The 16,171-nt window shown below is 53.2% G+C and overlaps 5 protein-coding genes across 5 annotated transcripts; 4 read left to right on the top strand and 1 right to left on the bottom strand.

Annotated features, from left to right (window-relative positions):
- Nucleotides 1-602: 602 nt before the first annotated feature.
- J7T54_001598 (Tubulin alpha chain-like protein) lies at nucleotides 603-2,268 on the top strand (the record flags this gene model as incomplete). The annotated part of the gene is made up of 5 exons (XM_051503611.1): nucleotides 603-614; nucleotides 751-809; nucleotides 874-1,184; nucleotides 1,239-1,742; nucleotides 1,793-2,268. The coding sequence occupies 5 exons, from the start codon at nucleotides 603-605 to the stop codon at nucleotides 2,266-2,268; spliced, it is 1,362 nt and encodes a 453-aa protein (XP_051364578.1).
- A 455-nt stretch (nucleotides 2,269-2,723) lies between these two features.
- J7T54_001597 (Nucleolar protein-like protein) lies at nucleotides 2,724-4,522 on the bottom strand (the record flags this gene model as incomplete). The annotated part of the gene is made up of 4 exons (XM_051503610.1): nucleotides 2,724-3,206; nucleotides 3,297-4,340; nucleotides 4,391-4,452; nucleotides 4,519-4,522. 4 exons carry the CDS (start codon nucleotides 4,520-4,522, stop codon nucleotides 2,724-2,726), a joined length of 1,593 nt encoding a protein of 530 aa, XP_051364577.1.
- A 595-nt stretch (nucleotides 4,523-5,117) lies between these two features.
- J7T54_001596 (Transcriptional regulatory protein-like protein) lies at nucleotides 5,118-7,206 on the top strand (the record flags this gene model as incomplete). Its single annotated transcript, XM_051503609.1, has 4 exons — nucleotides 5,118-6,075; nucleotides 6,126-6,195; nucleotides 6,249-6,732; nucleotides 6,787-7,206. 4 exons carry the CDS (start codon nucleotides 5,118-5,120, stop codon nucleotides 7,204-7,206), a joined length of 1,932 nt encoding a protein of 643 aa, XP_051364576.1.
- A 1,310-nt stretch (nucleotides 7,207-8,516) lies between these two features.
- Nucleotides 8,517-10,869, top strand: J7T54_001595 (mRNA cleavage and polyadenylation specificity factor complex subunit-like protein; the record flags this gene model as incomplete). The annotated part of the gene is made up of 5 exons (XM_051503607.1): nucleotides 8,517-8,854; nucleotides 8,908-9,073; nucleotides 9,128-9,209; nucleotides 9,421-10,713; nucleotides 10,763-10,869. The coding sequence occupies 5 exons, from the start codon at nucleotides 8,517-8,519 to the stop codon at nucleotides 10,867-10,869; spliced, it is 1,986 nt and encodes a 661-aa protein (XP_051364575.1).
- A 1,555-nt stretch (nucleotides 10,870-12,424) lies between these two features.
- Nucleotides 12,425-13,366, top strand: J7T54_001594 (uncharacterized protein; the record flags this gene model as incomplete). The annotated part of the gene is made up of 1 exon (XM_051503606.1): nucleotides 12,425-13,366. The coding sequence occupies one exon, from the start codon at nucleotides 12,425-12,427 to the stop codon at nucleotides 13,364-13,366; it is 942 nt and encodes a 313-aa protein (XP_051364574.1).
- Between the last annotated feature and the right edge of the window lie 2,805 nt (nucleotides 13,367-16,171).

Below are 16,171 nucleotides of genomic sequence, written 5' to 3'. Positions count from 1 at the left end.
AACGACATTAAATGCGGCGAAGTTATCACCATGAACTTCAACATGGTGGGGCTTGCTAGTAGTCGCGCTAAGTCGATGCCGCCAGCTCAGGGGTAAGACGAGGCAGGCAGTGTGAGCTTTCTTCTCCAACAAAGCCAGAAGAATTGGAAGTCGCCATCATGAGGTTCCTGCTGCGTTGATAGCTCAATGATATCCCACGCGAGTCTCGCAGCCTTCTTACATAGCATTGTAGGTGTTTCGATGTTGTTGCGCTATCAAAGACTGGACGCTTGGCTGGTAGACCGCGACAGATAGACTGGGGCCAACAGCTTGAAGCACTGCAAGCCATTTGGTGGCCCCTTGGGGTCTCCATCGTCAGGGGTTCGTCGGCAGATGTAGAGGAACCGGGTCTATAGTACAATATACTAGACAAAGAGTGTACCACTACTCTCACCGCTCACCGCTAGCTCCATCCAACCCCGCCAAGTGAGCCCACAACAGAATTCACGTCCACCTCAATCACTTCTCCTCTCCCTTCCTCTCCTGAACCTCCGACCTCCGTTGTCGCTCGCCATATCCTCTCGGCTTCTCCTCGAAAAGGTCTCGTGGTAAAATAAACCATCATGAAGGGCGAGGTATGTTCGCGACCTGCCTCTCTCCGAGTCTCGAGACTCGGGCTTGCTCCTGTGTTCTCTTGGCGCCACTCGCCCCTGAAAGACATCCGGAATGGAATATAGAAGGAAAACTCAGGACTAATGCTTTTGTTCGCAGATTCTTCACCTCCACGTCGGCCAGGCCGGTACCCAGCTGGGTAACTCTGCTTGGGAGCTGTACGTCTGATCTCAATTTCGCATCCCCCGGACCAACAACCAAGCGCTAACCAGCTGTTGACAGCTACCTCCTCGAGCATGGCCTTGGCGCTGATGGTCGTCCCGACCCCAACCTCCAGGATGTCGGCGACCCGGGTTCCTTCGAGACCTTCTTCACAGAGACGAACAACGGAAAGCATGTGCCCCGCGCTCTCTTCGTCGACTTGGACCCTTCGCCTATCGACGAGATCCGCACGGGCGACTACCGCCAGCTCTTCCACCCCGATATGTTGATGAGCGGCAAGGAGGATGCTGCCAACAATTACGCTCGTGGTCACTACACCATTGGCAAGGAGATGGTTGACAGCGTTGTCGACCGCATCCGCCGCATCGCCGGTCAGTAGCGCGTGTTGGTACCAAGGATGACCAGAGTCACTAATGTATCCACAGACAACTGCAGCTCCCTCCAGGGTTTCTTGATCTTTCAGTCTTTCGGTGGTGGTACTGGTTCTGGTTTCGGTGCCCTCCTCCTGGAGCGTCTGTCCACCGAGTACGGCAAGAAGACCAAGCTCGAGTTCTCCGTCTACCCTTCCCCCCGCGTCTCGACCGCCATTGTTGAGCCTTACAACGCTGTTCTCTCGACGCACAGCACCATCGAGAACTCCGACTGCACATTTCTCGTTGATAACGAGGCTGTCTACGACATCTGCCGCCGAAACCTCGACATCCCCCGCCCTTCATACGACCACCTTAACCGCCTGATCGCCCAGGTCGTTTCCTCCATCACCTCGTCCCTGCGCTTTGACGGTGCCCTCAACGTCGACCTGAACGAGTTCCAGACCAACTTGGTCCCCTACCCCCGTATCCACTACCCCCTCATCTCCTACGCCCCTGTGGTTTCCTCTGCCAAGAAGGAGCACGAAAGCTTCAAGGTCTCCGACCTCACCTTTCAGTGTAAGTACTGACACAACTACTTGACCGCGAGCCAGGCTGACACCTCCCAGGCTTCGAGCCCAACAACCAGATGGTCGTCTGCGATCCCCGCAACGGCAAGTACATGGCTGTCGCTCTGCTGTACCGCGGTGATGTCGTCACCCGCGACTGCAACTCCGCTATTGCTGCACTCAAGGCCAAGGCCTCCTTCAACCTAGTCGAGTGGTGCCCAACTGGCTTCAAGCTCGGCATCAACTACCAGAAGCCCATGGCCGTGCCCGCTCCTCCTGAGGATGGCGGCCTGGCCTCTGTCGACCGCTCCGTCTCCATGTTGTCCAACACCACCGCCATTGCCGAGGCATGGTCACGTCTGGACCGCAAGTTTGACCTCATGCACAGCAAGCGCGCCTTCGTGCACTGGTATGTTGGTGAGGGTATGGAGGAGGGTGAGTTCACTGAAGCCCGCGAGGACCTGGCTGCGCTCGAGAAGGATTACGAGGAGGTCGCTGCCGACAGTCTCGAGGCCGAGGAGGATACTGAGTATTAAGCGCGCACCCAGAAGTAATCCCGACACCGCCCAATACCTGTCTCGGAGCCCAGAGCTGTTTGACAGAGTTGGCAAGGGTAGGCTGCTTGGAATCTTCAGCGTTGCGGGCGGATATGGCATGGTAGATTCCATTTGTCGTTAACCCTCTGAACGAAAATCTGATTTGAGTAGGAGAGTCTTTGGCGCCCAGTGGAATAGATCGGACTGTCATCTTACTACTTATCCTCTTGTGTTTCTTTTCTTCAAGCAAGCAGCTTCAGATCAATGTTGATATCCATTTGATAATTCGAACATACTTTTGCAAGCGACCATTTATACGATGACCTTTGCAGTGCTGTTGACTACCTTAAAATGATGATGAATACATTTTAGTCTAGTTCAGGCAATACTTGGGTGATGTCTTTAGGCTTGCGAGACCCAATATGTACACTTATGCACCAGAACTAAGTACAGACTCAGTCCTTCTTCTTGCTCCTCCACTCAGCAGCCCTTCGCGTGCCTCGGCCCGCGGGCTTGTTATTCTTCGCCTTCTTCTTCTTTCCAAACCTTAAGTCCTTTGGTTTGCCAAACTTGACCGAAGCCCTGGTTCCTTCGAGGACGATCTGTTCCGGGGTCTTCATGCCGTCTGTGGCGTCGACCTGAGGGCGCGATGTGGCACGGTCTTTGCCAGATATCCGCCTCATCTCCTGCGCGGCACCGGAACGACCGAGCAGTTTGCCAGCGCGACCAGCCTGCGAAAGCTCCTCTGGCGTGAGCTTCTTCTTATACTTGGTATCCTTACCAGCGGACCGAATATTGCTGAACTTCTCGCGCTCACGTTCCTGGGCGAGCGCCGTCTTGCGAGGGTCCTTGGCTCTGGTGACTCGCAACAAACGAGGAAGCATGGGAGGAAACTTCTTGCCGTCGAGCAAAAGGGCCGACTCCACGCTGTTGCCATCCTGAAGAGGAGTGTTAGTTGGGGCATTTGCGCACAAGGAATGGTGAACAATACGTACGTAAAACTGGACGTAAGCGAATCCCTTACCTACACGGGTCTTGGGATCGCGCACGACACGGACATTCTCGACTCTGCCAGATTTGCTGAATGTCCGCCAAAGGCCTTCTTCGACATCCGCAGGCACCTTGTTGCGCTTCTTCTTGACCGTTTCACCGTCTTCAGTTGTGTTGAGGACCGACTCGTCATCCATGAAGCCCAGATTGCCCACGAACACGCAGCGTCGGTGCGCAGTAGGCGTAGGATGCGATACGCTATCCACACGGATGTGCCTGCCCAGTACTTCCGACCCGTTCAGCTGCTTGATCGCCTTGTTGGCCGCGGCGACACTTGAAAACACAGCATACGCATTGGTAGATTTCGTAGTGGCCTCCATCAGTTGCTTTGTAATAAAGGCAGCTCGTTTAGGCATGGATCCGGCGGAGAAGGCCGTCGAGCGGAATCGAATCGACTCGACCTTCTCGCCAGCATCGGCATCAAGAACCGAAGCCAAATGGGCAAGTAGTGTCTTCTTGTCCGCTTTCGAGTTGATGACAGCAGAGGCAACATTGGCGAGAAAGACCGTACGATCGGCCTTCTCAAGCTCAAATGATTTAGTATCCTTGGCCAAGGACTCGTGCTGGGGGATATTGTCCTCCCCATCGTCGGACTTGTCAACGACCTTGTGGCGTTTCTCGGCGGGCTGGTCGTCTTTCGTGAGTTTCGTCAGGTACTTGTCCTCTAGGTCGTCGTGCTCGTCCTTCCGCTTCCGTTTGCGCTCTTTGGAAGGGGCTTGAGCAGCATCGGCTGAGCTCGATGCAGGCTGTTCAGCGTCCTGCTCGGAATCTGACATCGCTGCCTCGTCTGCATCTTCCGTGCTTTCTTCGTCATCCTCCTCCTCCTCATCCTCTTCACCCTCGTCGTACTCTAGCTCGCCGCTGGCCTCAGATAAGTCTTCATCGTCGAGCATCCCCTCATCCTTCTCCTCATCCTGGTCCTGGTCCTTGCCTCGCGCGGCTCCAGTGGTCTTCTCGATATGGGCAAATTTCTCTTCTGTCCTCGGCTGACGGGTTTTCGACGGATCCTGTACCGGACCAGCCTGTACTTCTGTTAGCTATTGTCTCGTATTTCCTCCCTCTGGTAGCTTACGCTGCTTGCGAAAAGAGCGTCGAGTGTGGGGTCGATCGCCTTGGAGGAAGCTCCAAGCTTTCCTGTTCTGGGGCGCAATTGATTAGAATTGCTCAAAAACTTGATGGCAGGGTTGAATTACCTTTTACCCATTGTGCGAATTGCGTAGCGCAATGAGAAGCAGTGCTGAAGTTCGTTCACCCGTATCGCGCGGCTGTGCGTACTTGCTCGGTATCCAAGTTTGCATCGAGAAAAGACAAATTTAGGTGGAACTTATCGATAAGAAGATAAGCTCCGTCCTATTGGCTGAGAACGGTCACAGCGCCAAATCCCGTCCCCACTGAGGTCAGCGGCGGGTGTGGGCGGCAGAATGCGCAAATCGGTCTCCTCTGGCAAGGCAAAGGTCGTGTTCCGTGCCTCCAAGTCCGTTCCCCAAGCCAGTCAGTCAGTTCCTCGGTCACATCACCTGCCTACCTCCATTCCACCTCCCCCACCGCATCTTTCACCATACAGACAAGAAGCAGCGAAACGTCTATATTGCAGCAAACGATCTTTACAACATTTGGTCGCCAGGCCTCGCTGTCTTTCGCTCACCAACGACTAAGAACGTTGTCGCGAACGAAGCTCGCGCAGGCCCGAGCGCGGTGGCTCTCCAGCTCGGTCAGAGTGAACTCACAACTCTACGCCGCTTCTTTGTCTCCCCTCGGCCGATCATACAAAAGAAGAGAGCTAGTACAAACATCTTGTAATGGCGACGCCTGTCTCAGCGCCGCCCGTCCTGTCCCCTCCTAGAGGGGATGGAGTGGAGCCTGAGGATAGTAACATTTCGAGCCCTTTGAGCGACGTCGCAAACGATGAGGACATGGACACGCCAATGGCAGCTGGCGATGAGGATAGCGAAGACGCCGATTCCCTCTCGGGGGGAATGGCCGACGCAGCAATGGCGTCCGAAGACGAGAGCGCGCTCTCAGACGCTCAATCAGTCGGTCAGTCTGAGGGCAACGACACAGAGGCCGAGACGGAGCGGCTCTACGACACACCACAGCATCAGAGATCACGAGACGTGGTAGTCGACCAATTCAATGAAGACCATGTCTTTGAGCATACACCAAGCAAGCTGCGCCGCGAGGCTTTGGCCCAAGACGAGGAAGCGGCTGACGACCAATCCTCCGCAGAGGACGACGCGTATAGTGGGGGCGACAAGAGCGAGACCGAGGCCTCGCCTAGTAAAGTTGCGACGACGAAGGATACAAGCGTCGATGACGAACACCAGCACGACTCGCAAGAACGAAAAAGGAAGCGATCGTTGGCGACCGATGGATCCGATCCAGAGCAACCACTTCGAAAAAGAGCCGCTTCTGTCGTCCCCGCCAAAGACAAAGATGAGGATATACCGGAAGAGACAGCTGCTGTGGGCGAAGTTGAGGTGGACAATGAGCGCAGTGGTCCGCCTTCCGTCGCGGACGAGGTTCCGTCTCATGAGAAGACTGATCTTGGGGAGACCACAGCCGACCTAAAATCTAAGATAAGGAAGAAGACTACACGTAGCATCTCGCGGCGCAAAGACAGCGACGACGATGCTGGCGGCGCCGCTACCGCCCCGCAGGCAGAGCGGGACACGGAAGCTGAAGCAGAGGCAATACAAGAGCCAATGGATGCCGAGGCAGAGGAAGAAGCCGACATTGCTGCTAAAAACGCAGAAGAGGGTGAGTCAATGTCGACAACTGCCACGAACGGAGTACTGATTTGGCAGCAGCAGAGAGGAAGGCGGCAGCTTTCAGAGATTGGTCGAAGATAGAAGAAATGTTCGGTGTCTTCCGAGATAAGTCCGTCGAGCCATGGTCGAGATCAACAAGGCAAGCTGTTGACAAGTATTCAGAATCTACAAGACACGACTCCAAAAACTCGAGAACGAAGAGCAGTCTCTGCTGGCAGATGACCCGACACATCAAGATTTTATCGATATGAAGAAGTGCCTCGATGACCGGCTGGAGCAGAAGTTGAGAGAAATCGAAAAGGAGCACGAGTTCCGGATCAAAGCCAACGAGAGAAAGTTTGTTGCAATTCGCTCCCAGGTCTGGGGGCAATTCGTCCAGAGTGTCCGGGAAAGGCGAGAGTCAGCTCTAGAGTCGCTGAACAGGGATTGGTACGATGTCCAACTCGCTAGGCGCAACGCTCACAGCCTACCGGACTACGGCGTCATCTTCCCCAAAGATCCAACACAACGCCTCAGGAATGCGGTCGCCTACAATACCGAGGTGTCTACGCTTGCTGGCATTGCCAAGTACGAGGGATTTCCTGCGAGGCCAGACATCAGAGGCGCGTCAGTGTCAGAAATCCAAGATGATTTTGCTGCAATGGAGGTAAGCTATGTTCGACCTGGCAGTGTCCGTGTTCTCCGCTAATCGTGAAAGCAGGCCCGACGCTCGCGGCAGAGGACTGTATATGCTACGCGCGACGATTATCAGACTCCGTCGTTCAACCGTTTAGGTCCTGCTGGAGAGCAATTCTTAAAGGAGACACCTTGGGCCAACCCCAATCACTCCGCTCATAGAATGCAGCAGCAGCAGCCGCCGCAACAACAACCACAGCAACACCGATTGCAGTCGATTCAAGCGGATGGCAAAGCCGAACAGCAGACGCTCAACGCGGGTTCGCTATCTACCGCAGCCATCGCTGGTCATGATGCGCCTGTATCACAACAACGATCGCTCGCAAACTCAACGCGACCACAGGAGACACAGGAAACAAGCAGAACACCTCTGAAGACCTCCAACCCCATGAAACGCACAGCACTGCCGGGACCATCGCGAGAGTCGAAAACCGCGGCGGCTTGACCGGGTAGTCCAAACAATGACTAGCCACAGATGAATGGTATGTAGCGGTCAGTGGTTTCTTCTGCATACTAAACTTTTGATACCCGGCGAAAACTGGATGGTTTGACTTGACATCATTATAATGAGCATTCCGCATATTGGCAGGCGAATGGAACAGGCCTTGACGGACGACTTTTGGGCGCACTTGGGTTTTTGGAAGGCATACACAAGAGGCAGTAAGCGATGCATATGGTTCCGGCACCGCATTCGCTATTTGTACATTTCTCTTTTTCTATTCATACATCCCTCTGGTGGTTGCTTTCCATGCAGTGTACATCTGCAACGGGTTGTGCATCGGATGGCTGCTAGGAGCATCCGCGGGCAAGCTTAGTTCCTACATCAGCATGAGTAGAACTACTCGCTGACTACCCGACCGGCTCAATGGTATAATTAATCTCATCAATGTCGTCTCATTTGGGAGCAGCAGGTGCGCGGGGTGTGTCGGGAACCTTGACGTCCTCGAAGTCGTCTTGACCGACTTGCTTCAGTGTATATCCGTCTGTTACATGTTAGCCCGTACGTAGGTAGCCAAATGATCTCGAGACATACAAATTACCCCGACAACAGTCAACAATCCCAGGCCAACGACGGCATTCTTGACGATGTATGGCCTTCTCGCGCGCTGGAGCGCGGCTCCTTGGCGGAATTTACGGTCGTAGTACGTGGACTGAGGGCTGAGAACTGTGTAAGCGACGGGTTCGCCAGTTGAATCATAGAGAAACTTACACTGCCATTTCGCTGTTCGCTCAGTGCGGGCTGACGATGCGCCAGAAATCCGTTGTCTGATGCTGAATGGGATGACACTTAGTTCTTAGGCCGGATTTCAAAGCTGACTAAGAATGACAGACAGAAGTCACGCAGTGGCCCCGCTCTCTTTTTACGCTGGCGTGCAGTCGTTATATTTCTGTCACCCATTTGCTCCAAATGTGCAAGGGTAGCGCGCGTCTTCAATCGCAACTCAATCCTTGAAAGCTAGGACCCAGACCGAGCAATCTTTTATTGCAGCTCACCATTTAGCATCAGCAATTAACGAAGTTTCGAGTAATCGAGTGCGGCAAGGAATCGAAACGACGACACTCAACACCTGACGACTATCATAGAGTATGCGCGGGCGACGGAAACTTCTCTCACCCAGTCGCGTGCGCTGAGAAGCGCAACATATCCCCGAAAGAGGCATACAGCTACCACGAGCTAAACACGAACCTTGCTTCATCGATTCAGAGCTCAGCACGTGTGTTCGCCAGCTCCTGCGACGCAAACTATCGCCCACAATGTCCGCTACGGCGCTATCCATACCCGAGCAAATTCACCAGCTGAACGACGCGCGCAAGTTGGTCCTCAGCGATGTTAAGCACTACCCCAATGTGGTTCGCGGAATAGTACCAGTGATCAAAGGCACCTCAGCGCTCGAACTCCGACGATGGGGCGCCGACTTTCTGGCGGAGGCTTTCGCGACTCCGGCCCTTCCTACTGGCGAAAAGGAAACAATGCAGCCCTATGTCATGGAGTGGTTGGAATCGATACTAAACAACGAAAAGGAAGATATTCAAGTGTTGAGGAGCGTTATACAGACAGCCGCGAGTATTTACCCACTGGCGATGCGGTGGACGTAGGTGATTCTGGGCTTGGACGAATTGTTCCTCGTGCTAACTAGCGATGCAGGATCAATAACTCTTACGACAAAACTACGTGGGATAGGATGATGGCAATCAAACAACGTATACTACAGATTTGGGACACCTCCGGAGCCAGTGTCAAGATCTGCTGCATCAAGTTCGCGCAACGGGTGGTGTTGGCGCAAAGCGTCACTGCTGGCCATGAAGCACGGGTACGGCAACAATTGCAGAAACAGGCGCGACTTTTTACTAACAGTGTACAACAGTATGGCGGCACGCTTGATGTATCGCTTGACAAAGTGCCCTCTAATCATCAGCTCTTGAGCACCCCGAGCCTCGAAGCAGAAGGTATGGGTCTTTTAGACCGTATGCTTGGTGTATTACATGAAAGCAGGTAAGGAATACGGCCTAGGCATGGCGAATACGATACTAATGTAGTGAAGTGACGCCCTTGTCGTTGATGCGACAATCAACTGCTTATCCATCCTCATCCGCACGCGCCCTGGCACCTCCTCACGCATACTGAATGCCCTCTTGAGCTTTGATCCTTTGAGACTAGCTGATGGCCCCATGACATCGAAACAGAAGGTCATGGTCAGGTCAATGGAGAAGACAACTCGCATACTCCTCATCCATCTCAGCAAGCGCGACCCCCATAACCCAATGGTGCCACGTATACAGCAGCATGTTGAGCGTATGATGCGGGCCGTCGCCGACGCATTCGATGGGACGGGTAAGAAGAGGCAGCTCGAGGCCTCGGTTGAAGAGGCTCAAGGTGTGAAGAGACAACGGTTGGTACCGGCCGAGGTGACAATTCCTCCGCTCGGCTCAGGGCCGCACAGTCTCGCAGACGTCTATGCCCTCACAGATGCTGCCGGGCTCAGGTCCTTCGACATTTCACAAGTGCCTTCGCCATTAATAGCCAAGCTTGCCGTGAGCACGCTAGCCAGGATAGACCCTCAGCTACTGGACAAATCGATCGCTGCTGTGCGAGATCGTCTACAAGCATTGGCTACCGCCCCGGCCCCAGAAATCAACGCGAACACGGCGCCACTAGGCGTCGATGACGACGACGATGACTACGAACCCGACTTCTTCCAGGCAGAGGACACTGAGCAGATCCTCAACAAGCTCGATGGCGCTCCAGTTGGTTCGCACGAGCAGGCTGCCGTGGAGACTGCACTGGGCCTGAAGACATTCCATCTTCCACAGCCTCCTCAATTATCACCAGAGCTGGCCCTCACTTCGGGCAACGACATTGTAACTAGGGTTCTGGACATGACCAAGACAATGGACGAACCCGGGACGAAGAAGGGCAAAGCAGGGTTCGCTCGACTTGCGGCCAGTTCTGGAATCCGAGAGTCGTGGTTGACTATAGTCACGCGACTTGCCACGCGATCATCAGGGGGGCTAGAGCGCCCTTTGATCAAGGGCGAGGACGACCCAAGCCACACACAATCACTGAGCGAAAACATCCGGGATGTTTTATATAGTTACATCATGGAGGACTTTCGAAAACACATCGACATCTCAGTGTCCTGGCTCACAGAGGAATGGTACAACGACAAGATGCAGAGCAAAGCGGGTGGCGATCAGCCTATGCACTACGAAGAATGCGCACTTCGGCTCATCGATGGGTTTCTACCATTTGTCCACCCGCAAGACAAGGTCCTTACGCGTTTCCTGAGCGAGCTGCCCGAACTGAATGATAATATCCTAGCACGGGTCAAGTCACTCTGCAAGGACCCTAGCATCGTTCAGTTGGCCTTGACCAGTCTGTTGTATCTGGTCATGATGCGGCCACCTATCAAAGAATTGGCGTTGGACACCGTGCAAGACATCTGGACAGAATGTAAGTCGTCGAGGCTACTGTAGATTGACTCAGCTAATCATAAACCCAGACGAGGAAGCGCGACCGATCGCTACGAAGTACTTGACCAAATATAGACCAGATTTCATCCAGGCAGCGAACGAGGGAACGGATAATACGACGGCTGTTACGACTTAAAGCCCGGAATGAGTCACGTCATCCTCGACACCGACTCGCGCGGTTCAAGATTGGAGGTGTTAGTATTAGCTGTAGATTTTGTACCAGGCACTACCACGAGCATTGAGAGGCGTTGTTGGACCATTCAGGATCTGAGACCGTTTCAGGAGATCCTGGGGTCTTAAAACTACACTGCGAAAATGACTTCTTTGTTTGAATCGTACGGATACGCAGAACCGTAAAAGGATCCGGGTTTGTTTCCTTGGCCTGCCTTAGATACCCAGTAGGAAACACTGGTCAAGTCACCAAGAGGCGATCGACAGCCGTGGTAACTCAAGAGATCCTGTTCTCTGCGTCCCGATATAGTAGCTTGAGCGCCGTTAGGAGGCGGCATGTCTTAATTAAGCCCCTAATACTCAGGAACAGGGTTTCACTTGGCTTTCACTTGTCTGTGGCCGACCGATATCAGTGCTTGGGCCAATGTTCCCGAGCAGCATAGCCTCTATGAGCTCTTCATGTCTTTAATTGACAATATTGCCATCTTTCGCTGTAAAACATAGCCTCGTCTGGTTACAAATTGGTCGTCAGCCTACTGGCAAGCATCGCTGCGGTGCGTCGGCGGTTGCTGGGCCATTGAGCGGCGGGATGCGGTGCCAGGTACATGGATCTGCGTAAGGGTCGGTCGGCAACGGCAGGTTTTATTATACATGCGGCCCAGGACAAAAGCGTTGTTGACCTGCATTTGCTCTTTTTGCTACCTGGCATTCTTACCAATCTTTTGGAAAATAACGTTCTTGCTCGTCACGCAACCCTAAAAACCAGTGCCTTGTGACAGCTTCATCCGCCAACTTCGGAAACCTCCGTCTGTCTGCCCTGATCGCGATAAACAAACCACGTCACGAGTTGGACGTCACGAAAAAAGAAAAAGTACCAAGCCTTTTATCGGCTCCCCAAGGCCAAGGTGCGCGACACCACCAAGCCTCCGAACACACGTGTCTACACCTTTGTATCACGAGTATCCCAGGGCCGGCCTGAGCCGTCTCTGTGTAGCCCAATTGCCTGGACACAGTCATTCGTTCCGTCACGTTTTCTGGGACGAGATCCAGTCGCTACTCCTTCCGATACCCTCAGCCCCGACATGCGCCATAACCGTCTCTTTAGAAGGGCTTTCGACATACATCACGACGCTGCAGCGCAAAGTAAGTGTAGGACGAACGATCGATCGAAGTGATTGGGCCGATTGGTGCAGCTGCCTCGCTACAACTGTCCTGGGCCAAGCAGTCGCACGCCTTTTTGTATTAATAAGAATCATTGCTAATTAACCCTCGACGCAGGCGCAACCCACATCTCCGCCGATACTGGTTTGAATGAAACCACGCCGGGACCGCTCTCTAGTGCCTCCCCTGGCTCGGTCAATAGCATGAAGAGCCCTGTTACAACCGCTCCCAAAGCCGCGTCCGTTGCGCGGTCATCGACCATTCGTAGCGTTCAAAGTCGCGATTTCGATTCCAGCCCCCAAAGCAAAGAAAACGTTCTATCAAGTAGTGTTCAAAGTCACGGCACAGACGCGTCGGCGATGGCCGCTACACAAATAGGCAGATCATCGCCGAGCGTCAGGTTAAAACATGAGAGTTCCCCCGAGCCGGCTTCGAGGTGGAACAGCCACGCTGGCAACGTGAGGGTGGTCGATCCGCCGACACCAGGAGCAGGAGACTCATCCACGTTGCCAGAGGGAGGTGATGGAGGTGACGCTCAATGGGACTCGACTGTTGGCAAGGCCGGGTTAGGGAAGACAGGCCGGGTCATCAACAAGCTTGTTAGTGACAACGATGCGCTGAAGCGCGATATCAACATCGAGCGACTACGGGCGGAGGAGTCCAAGCAAGCAGCGAAACTTCTCGAGGACAAAATGGATCGGATGGTGCAGGATTATGAAAGTCGACTGCTGGAAGCCAATGTCACAAAGACTTTGTTAGCGCGCAAGGAACGACAAGTGGAAAGTTTACAGGCAGCTGTCGAGCTCGAGAAGAACAAGACACAGGCTGCACTAACGCGTGAGCGAGGCTGGCGGGACGAGCTGGAGAAGGTGCAGAAGGACTCGACGACGCAGGTTGAGGAGGCCACGACACATGCCGCCCTCATGGAAGGACGCTACAACGCCATTTCATCGCATTGGAGAGACCAGGGCGAGGAAGTCAAACGCGCAGTAAGCAAGCTCCGGGCTGAGATTAGCAGTCTGGTCAAGGAGCGGCAGGCCGACGACACCAAAATCCAAACTCTGCGTGACCTTTGCGAGCAGCAGGACAGCAACATCAACGAACTACGGCGAGAGAAGGAGCAGATTGCACGGAAGTTTGAAGAGTACAAGAAGACGCAAGACGATGACTTGAGGAGCATCAAGGCCAATGCGCGCGAAACAGAAGCAGAGCAACATAGGATATTGAATGAGGCGGGAGAGACACTGAATAAACTGCGGTGGGCTCTGAACGTCAAGAAGAATGTCATGGGTGCTCAATAAGTGGCGAAAGCGCCCCTTCACTGCTCGGCATCCTTGGTCGTTCAACTGATGGACCCTGATGTCGACATCTGTCTCGATCTGTCTTTCGTCAATACTGCTCGGCGAGGATTACACACTTCTCAACTTCTCCACGCATGGTGTCACTGACATCGTCTTCACTTTTTCTCATGGATATACGCACATACTCTCGGCGTTCGGCAAGGCTCCCAATTTTGATATGGACCTCTTTGCCATACCCTTTTTGTGGTGATGGCTCAGTGTAATGAATAGAATTATGGAACACAAAGACTGCCTCGCATAGCGGCGCTCAGCATCATTTGGACTTCGATAATGATAGCGCATGAACGAACTCATTTTGGTCTTTGGGAGATTACGAAGTATGCCCCTTTCCGTTCGCTTTATCTTCGGCGTTTGCCCGTCTGATAGATCACTCATCAGTTACACAAAACAACACATGTGCTATCAGTGTTTCCATTGCTCATATTTGGTTTGGTCTAAAGCCTCTTGTGTTTCTTTTGGATGTCTTGATTGTCTTGAGTGCTCCCCCAATGCAGGGTTGACTTGGAGGCTCCGATGCACCGGCACATCTGAAGAGTACCTTGGTGATTATCCTTGGACTTGGATCTCAGAGTTGTCCCTCCGCCGTACAGTCCTATCTTTCGTCTGGACTTTGAATGCGTGCCAACAAATTTGACCGACCTCCAGCCCCGTTACTAAGAAGCTGATTCCATGTGTTTCCTTGCTCCTGCCTTGTTCTTTCCCTTTCTCGTTCTCTCGGCCCTCTCCCCTTTCTGTCTCTCTTTCTCTCTCTTCATCCACCCGCAAACACGGCGAAGAATCCTAGGCCACATCAGCAATTTTAACGTCAGTGAGATCGCTTTCCCACCAGGAACTCCCTGGTCAGACTCTCGAACTCTCTTGACTGTTGGGAGTGCTTGATCCATTCCACATACTCGCCTTTCTCCACCCCTCTCCCCTTCAGCTTCTCGGGCTCATTATACTCTTTTCCACGTCTACTCCGCATTTTGAGTGTCTACTTTGAATCAGCTGTTCGTTTAGGCATCATGCCTGTCTCCAGCGACCCGGGTACGAGCCTTCAAGAGACGTTTGTGTATCTGAACCCGCCACTGTCGCCTTCTGGTGTACAGAGAGTAGTAGATTACACAAAGACCTTCGAGGTATACTCTCAATTAGTGCAGTGCTTTCCCTTGAATCTAATAATCTTCTTAGGACACCGTGGTAGATATTGTGTTCGAGCCAGCATCAAATTGCTTCAGGATACTTATCTACCAACGTGGTCTCCACAACATCCGCAGCCAGCTGGCTTTCTTCGTGGCAACCCTTCAGCAAGAAGCTGTCCCTGACCTGGATGACGACCTTGACAGTTCTTCAACCGGCACGAGCCCAGCGGCCTCTGAGACCACGACAGACCCCCATTTTCTCGAATGGAGCGCCTATCAGTCTCAAACTTGCCCTGCTCTTTACGGAGAAACATTATACCCAGATTGTCTTCACCAGTATAGCCACAAAGTCGTGTGGTACGGTGCGGAAAGATTAAGGACAACCGTCAGTCAATTACTTGAAGATGGTCGGGAGACTTGGCTTCGCCCTTATGTACCACAGTCGCTGGAGTCGCTGGGAAGCGAATGGAATTGCCAAGTGACATGGAACGTCCCTGAGACTATCCTATACCTAGGTGGAGAGAAAGACACAGTGACGCTGGCTATCCGAAAACTCGACCTCCTGGGCCAAGTAACTGCACGCACCCTCGCCGAACCTAATTTCATCGCTAACACTTCATAGCATCCATCGAACCCAATCCAGAGGCACTTAGTTGCTGCAAGGCAAACAGCTCATCTTGGGTACAAGAGCCTGAAACTGCTGTGTCTCGACCGGAAGACTATTGCCGTCGATGATTTGGGCCTTCCTTCCAAAAAGGTTCCCAGCGGGGCGTCATTGCGCCTGGCAGATCTCGACCGCCAGGAAAACTCGTGGATCACAGACACTACCAAGTACCAAGACTGCCACACAGGCTCAAAGGCTGTAGCAACACAGAAGCCGACTAGTCAAGACGCGACAGAAAGCCCACTTAGATATCTAGATGCTCTCAAGGCACGCTCGAGTGCTTTATTAGGCTTCTTGCATCAAGTACCGGGTCTTGTTCACCTCGAGCTGACATTTGGCCGAGTGTGGTTGACAAATGTTGCATCACAAGACCTTAGTTTGGAGGGTAGGGCAAACCCGACATGGACAGCAAAGCAAATGGAGCAGGATCTCAACGAACCGACCATGGGCTACAAGGATGATTTCTCGCATGTTTTAACCATTTGTCGAGATGACATTCGCTTGCTGCTGAATGCCACGGCTCGCGGCGAAGCACGGTGGCGAAGGGAGCCCGAGACTGCGACGACATATGTCATTCGGTGTGCCACCAATGGCGAAGATCCATTCCAAATTCATGTAAGCGAGGACAAGAAGTTTATCCGTTTTTTGTCGATGCAAAAAGAGCTGGCTGCCACCGCTGTTCACTGTCCTCAGACGGCGTGGGATATGAAGCTTCGAGCGATTCGACAAGAGCCACTGAGTATAGGCAAAAGCGGGTGTGCCCAGAAGATTGCCGACGGAATGGAGACACTGTAGGTTGGTCTGCTCCATGCTATGTTTCGGATTGCTAAACAATTGACAGCCAGCAAAAGGGAGGTGCGTTGACGATGACCTTTCCGAGAGCGCTGAGCTGGTGCGTTGAGTCCGTTTCTGTGGTCCACATGGAGTGTTATCACAGCAGAAAAAACAACAGCAGTCTTC

This window comes from Emericellopsis cladophorae (genome assembly GCF_022114955.1).
Source record: "Emericellopsis cladophorae strain MUM 19.33 chromosome Unknown NODE_6_length_900724_cov_123_231613, whole genome shotgun sequence".
Lineage (NCBI taxonomy): Eukaryota > Fungi > Ascomycota > Sordariomycetes > Hypocreales > Bionectriaceae > Emericellopsis > Emericellopsis cladophorae.
Note: the sequence above shows the minus strand (reverse complement) of the source record. Positions and strands in the feature narration are given on the sequence as shown.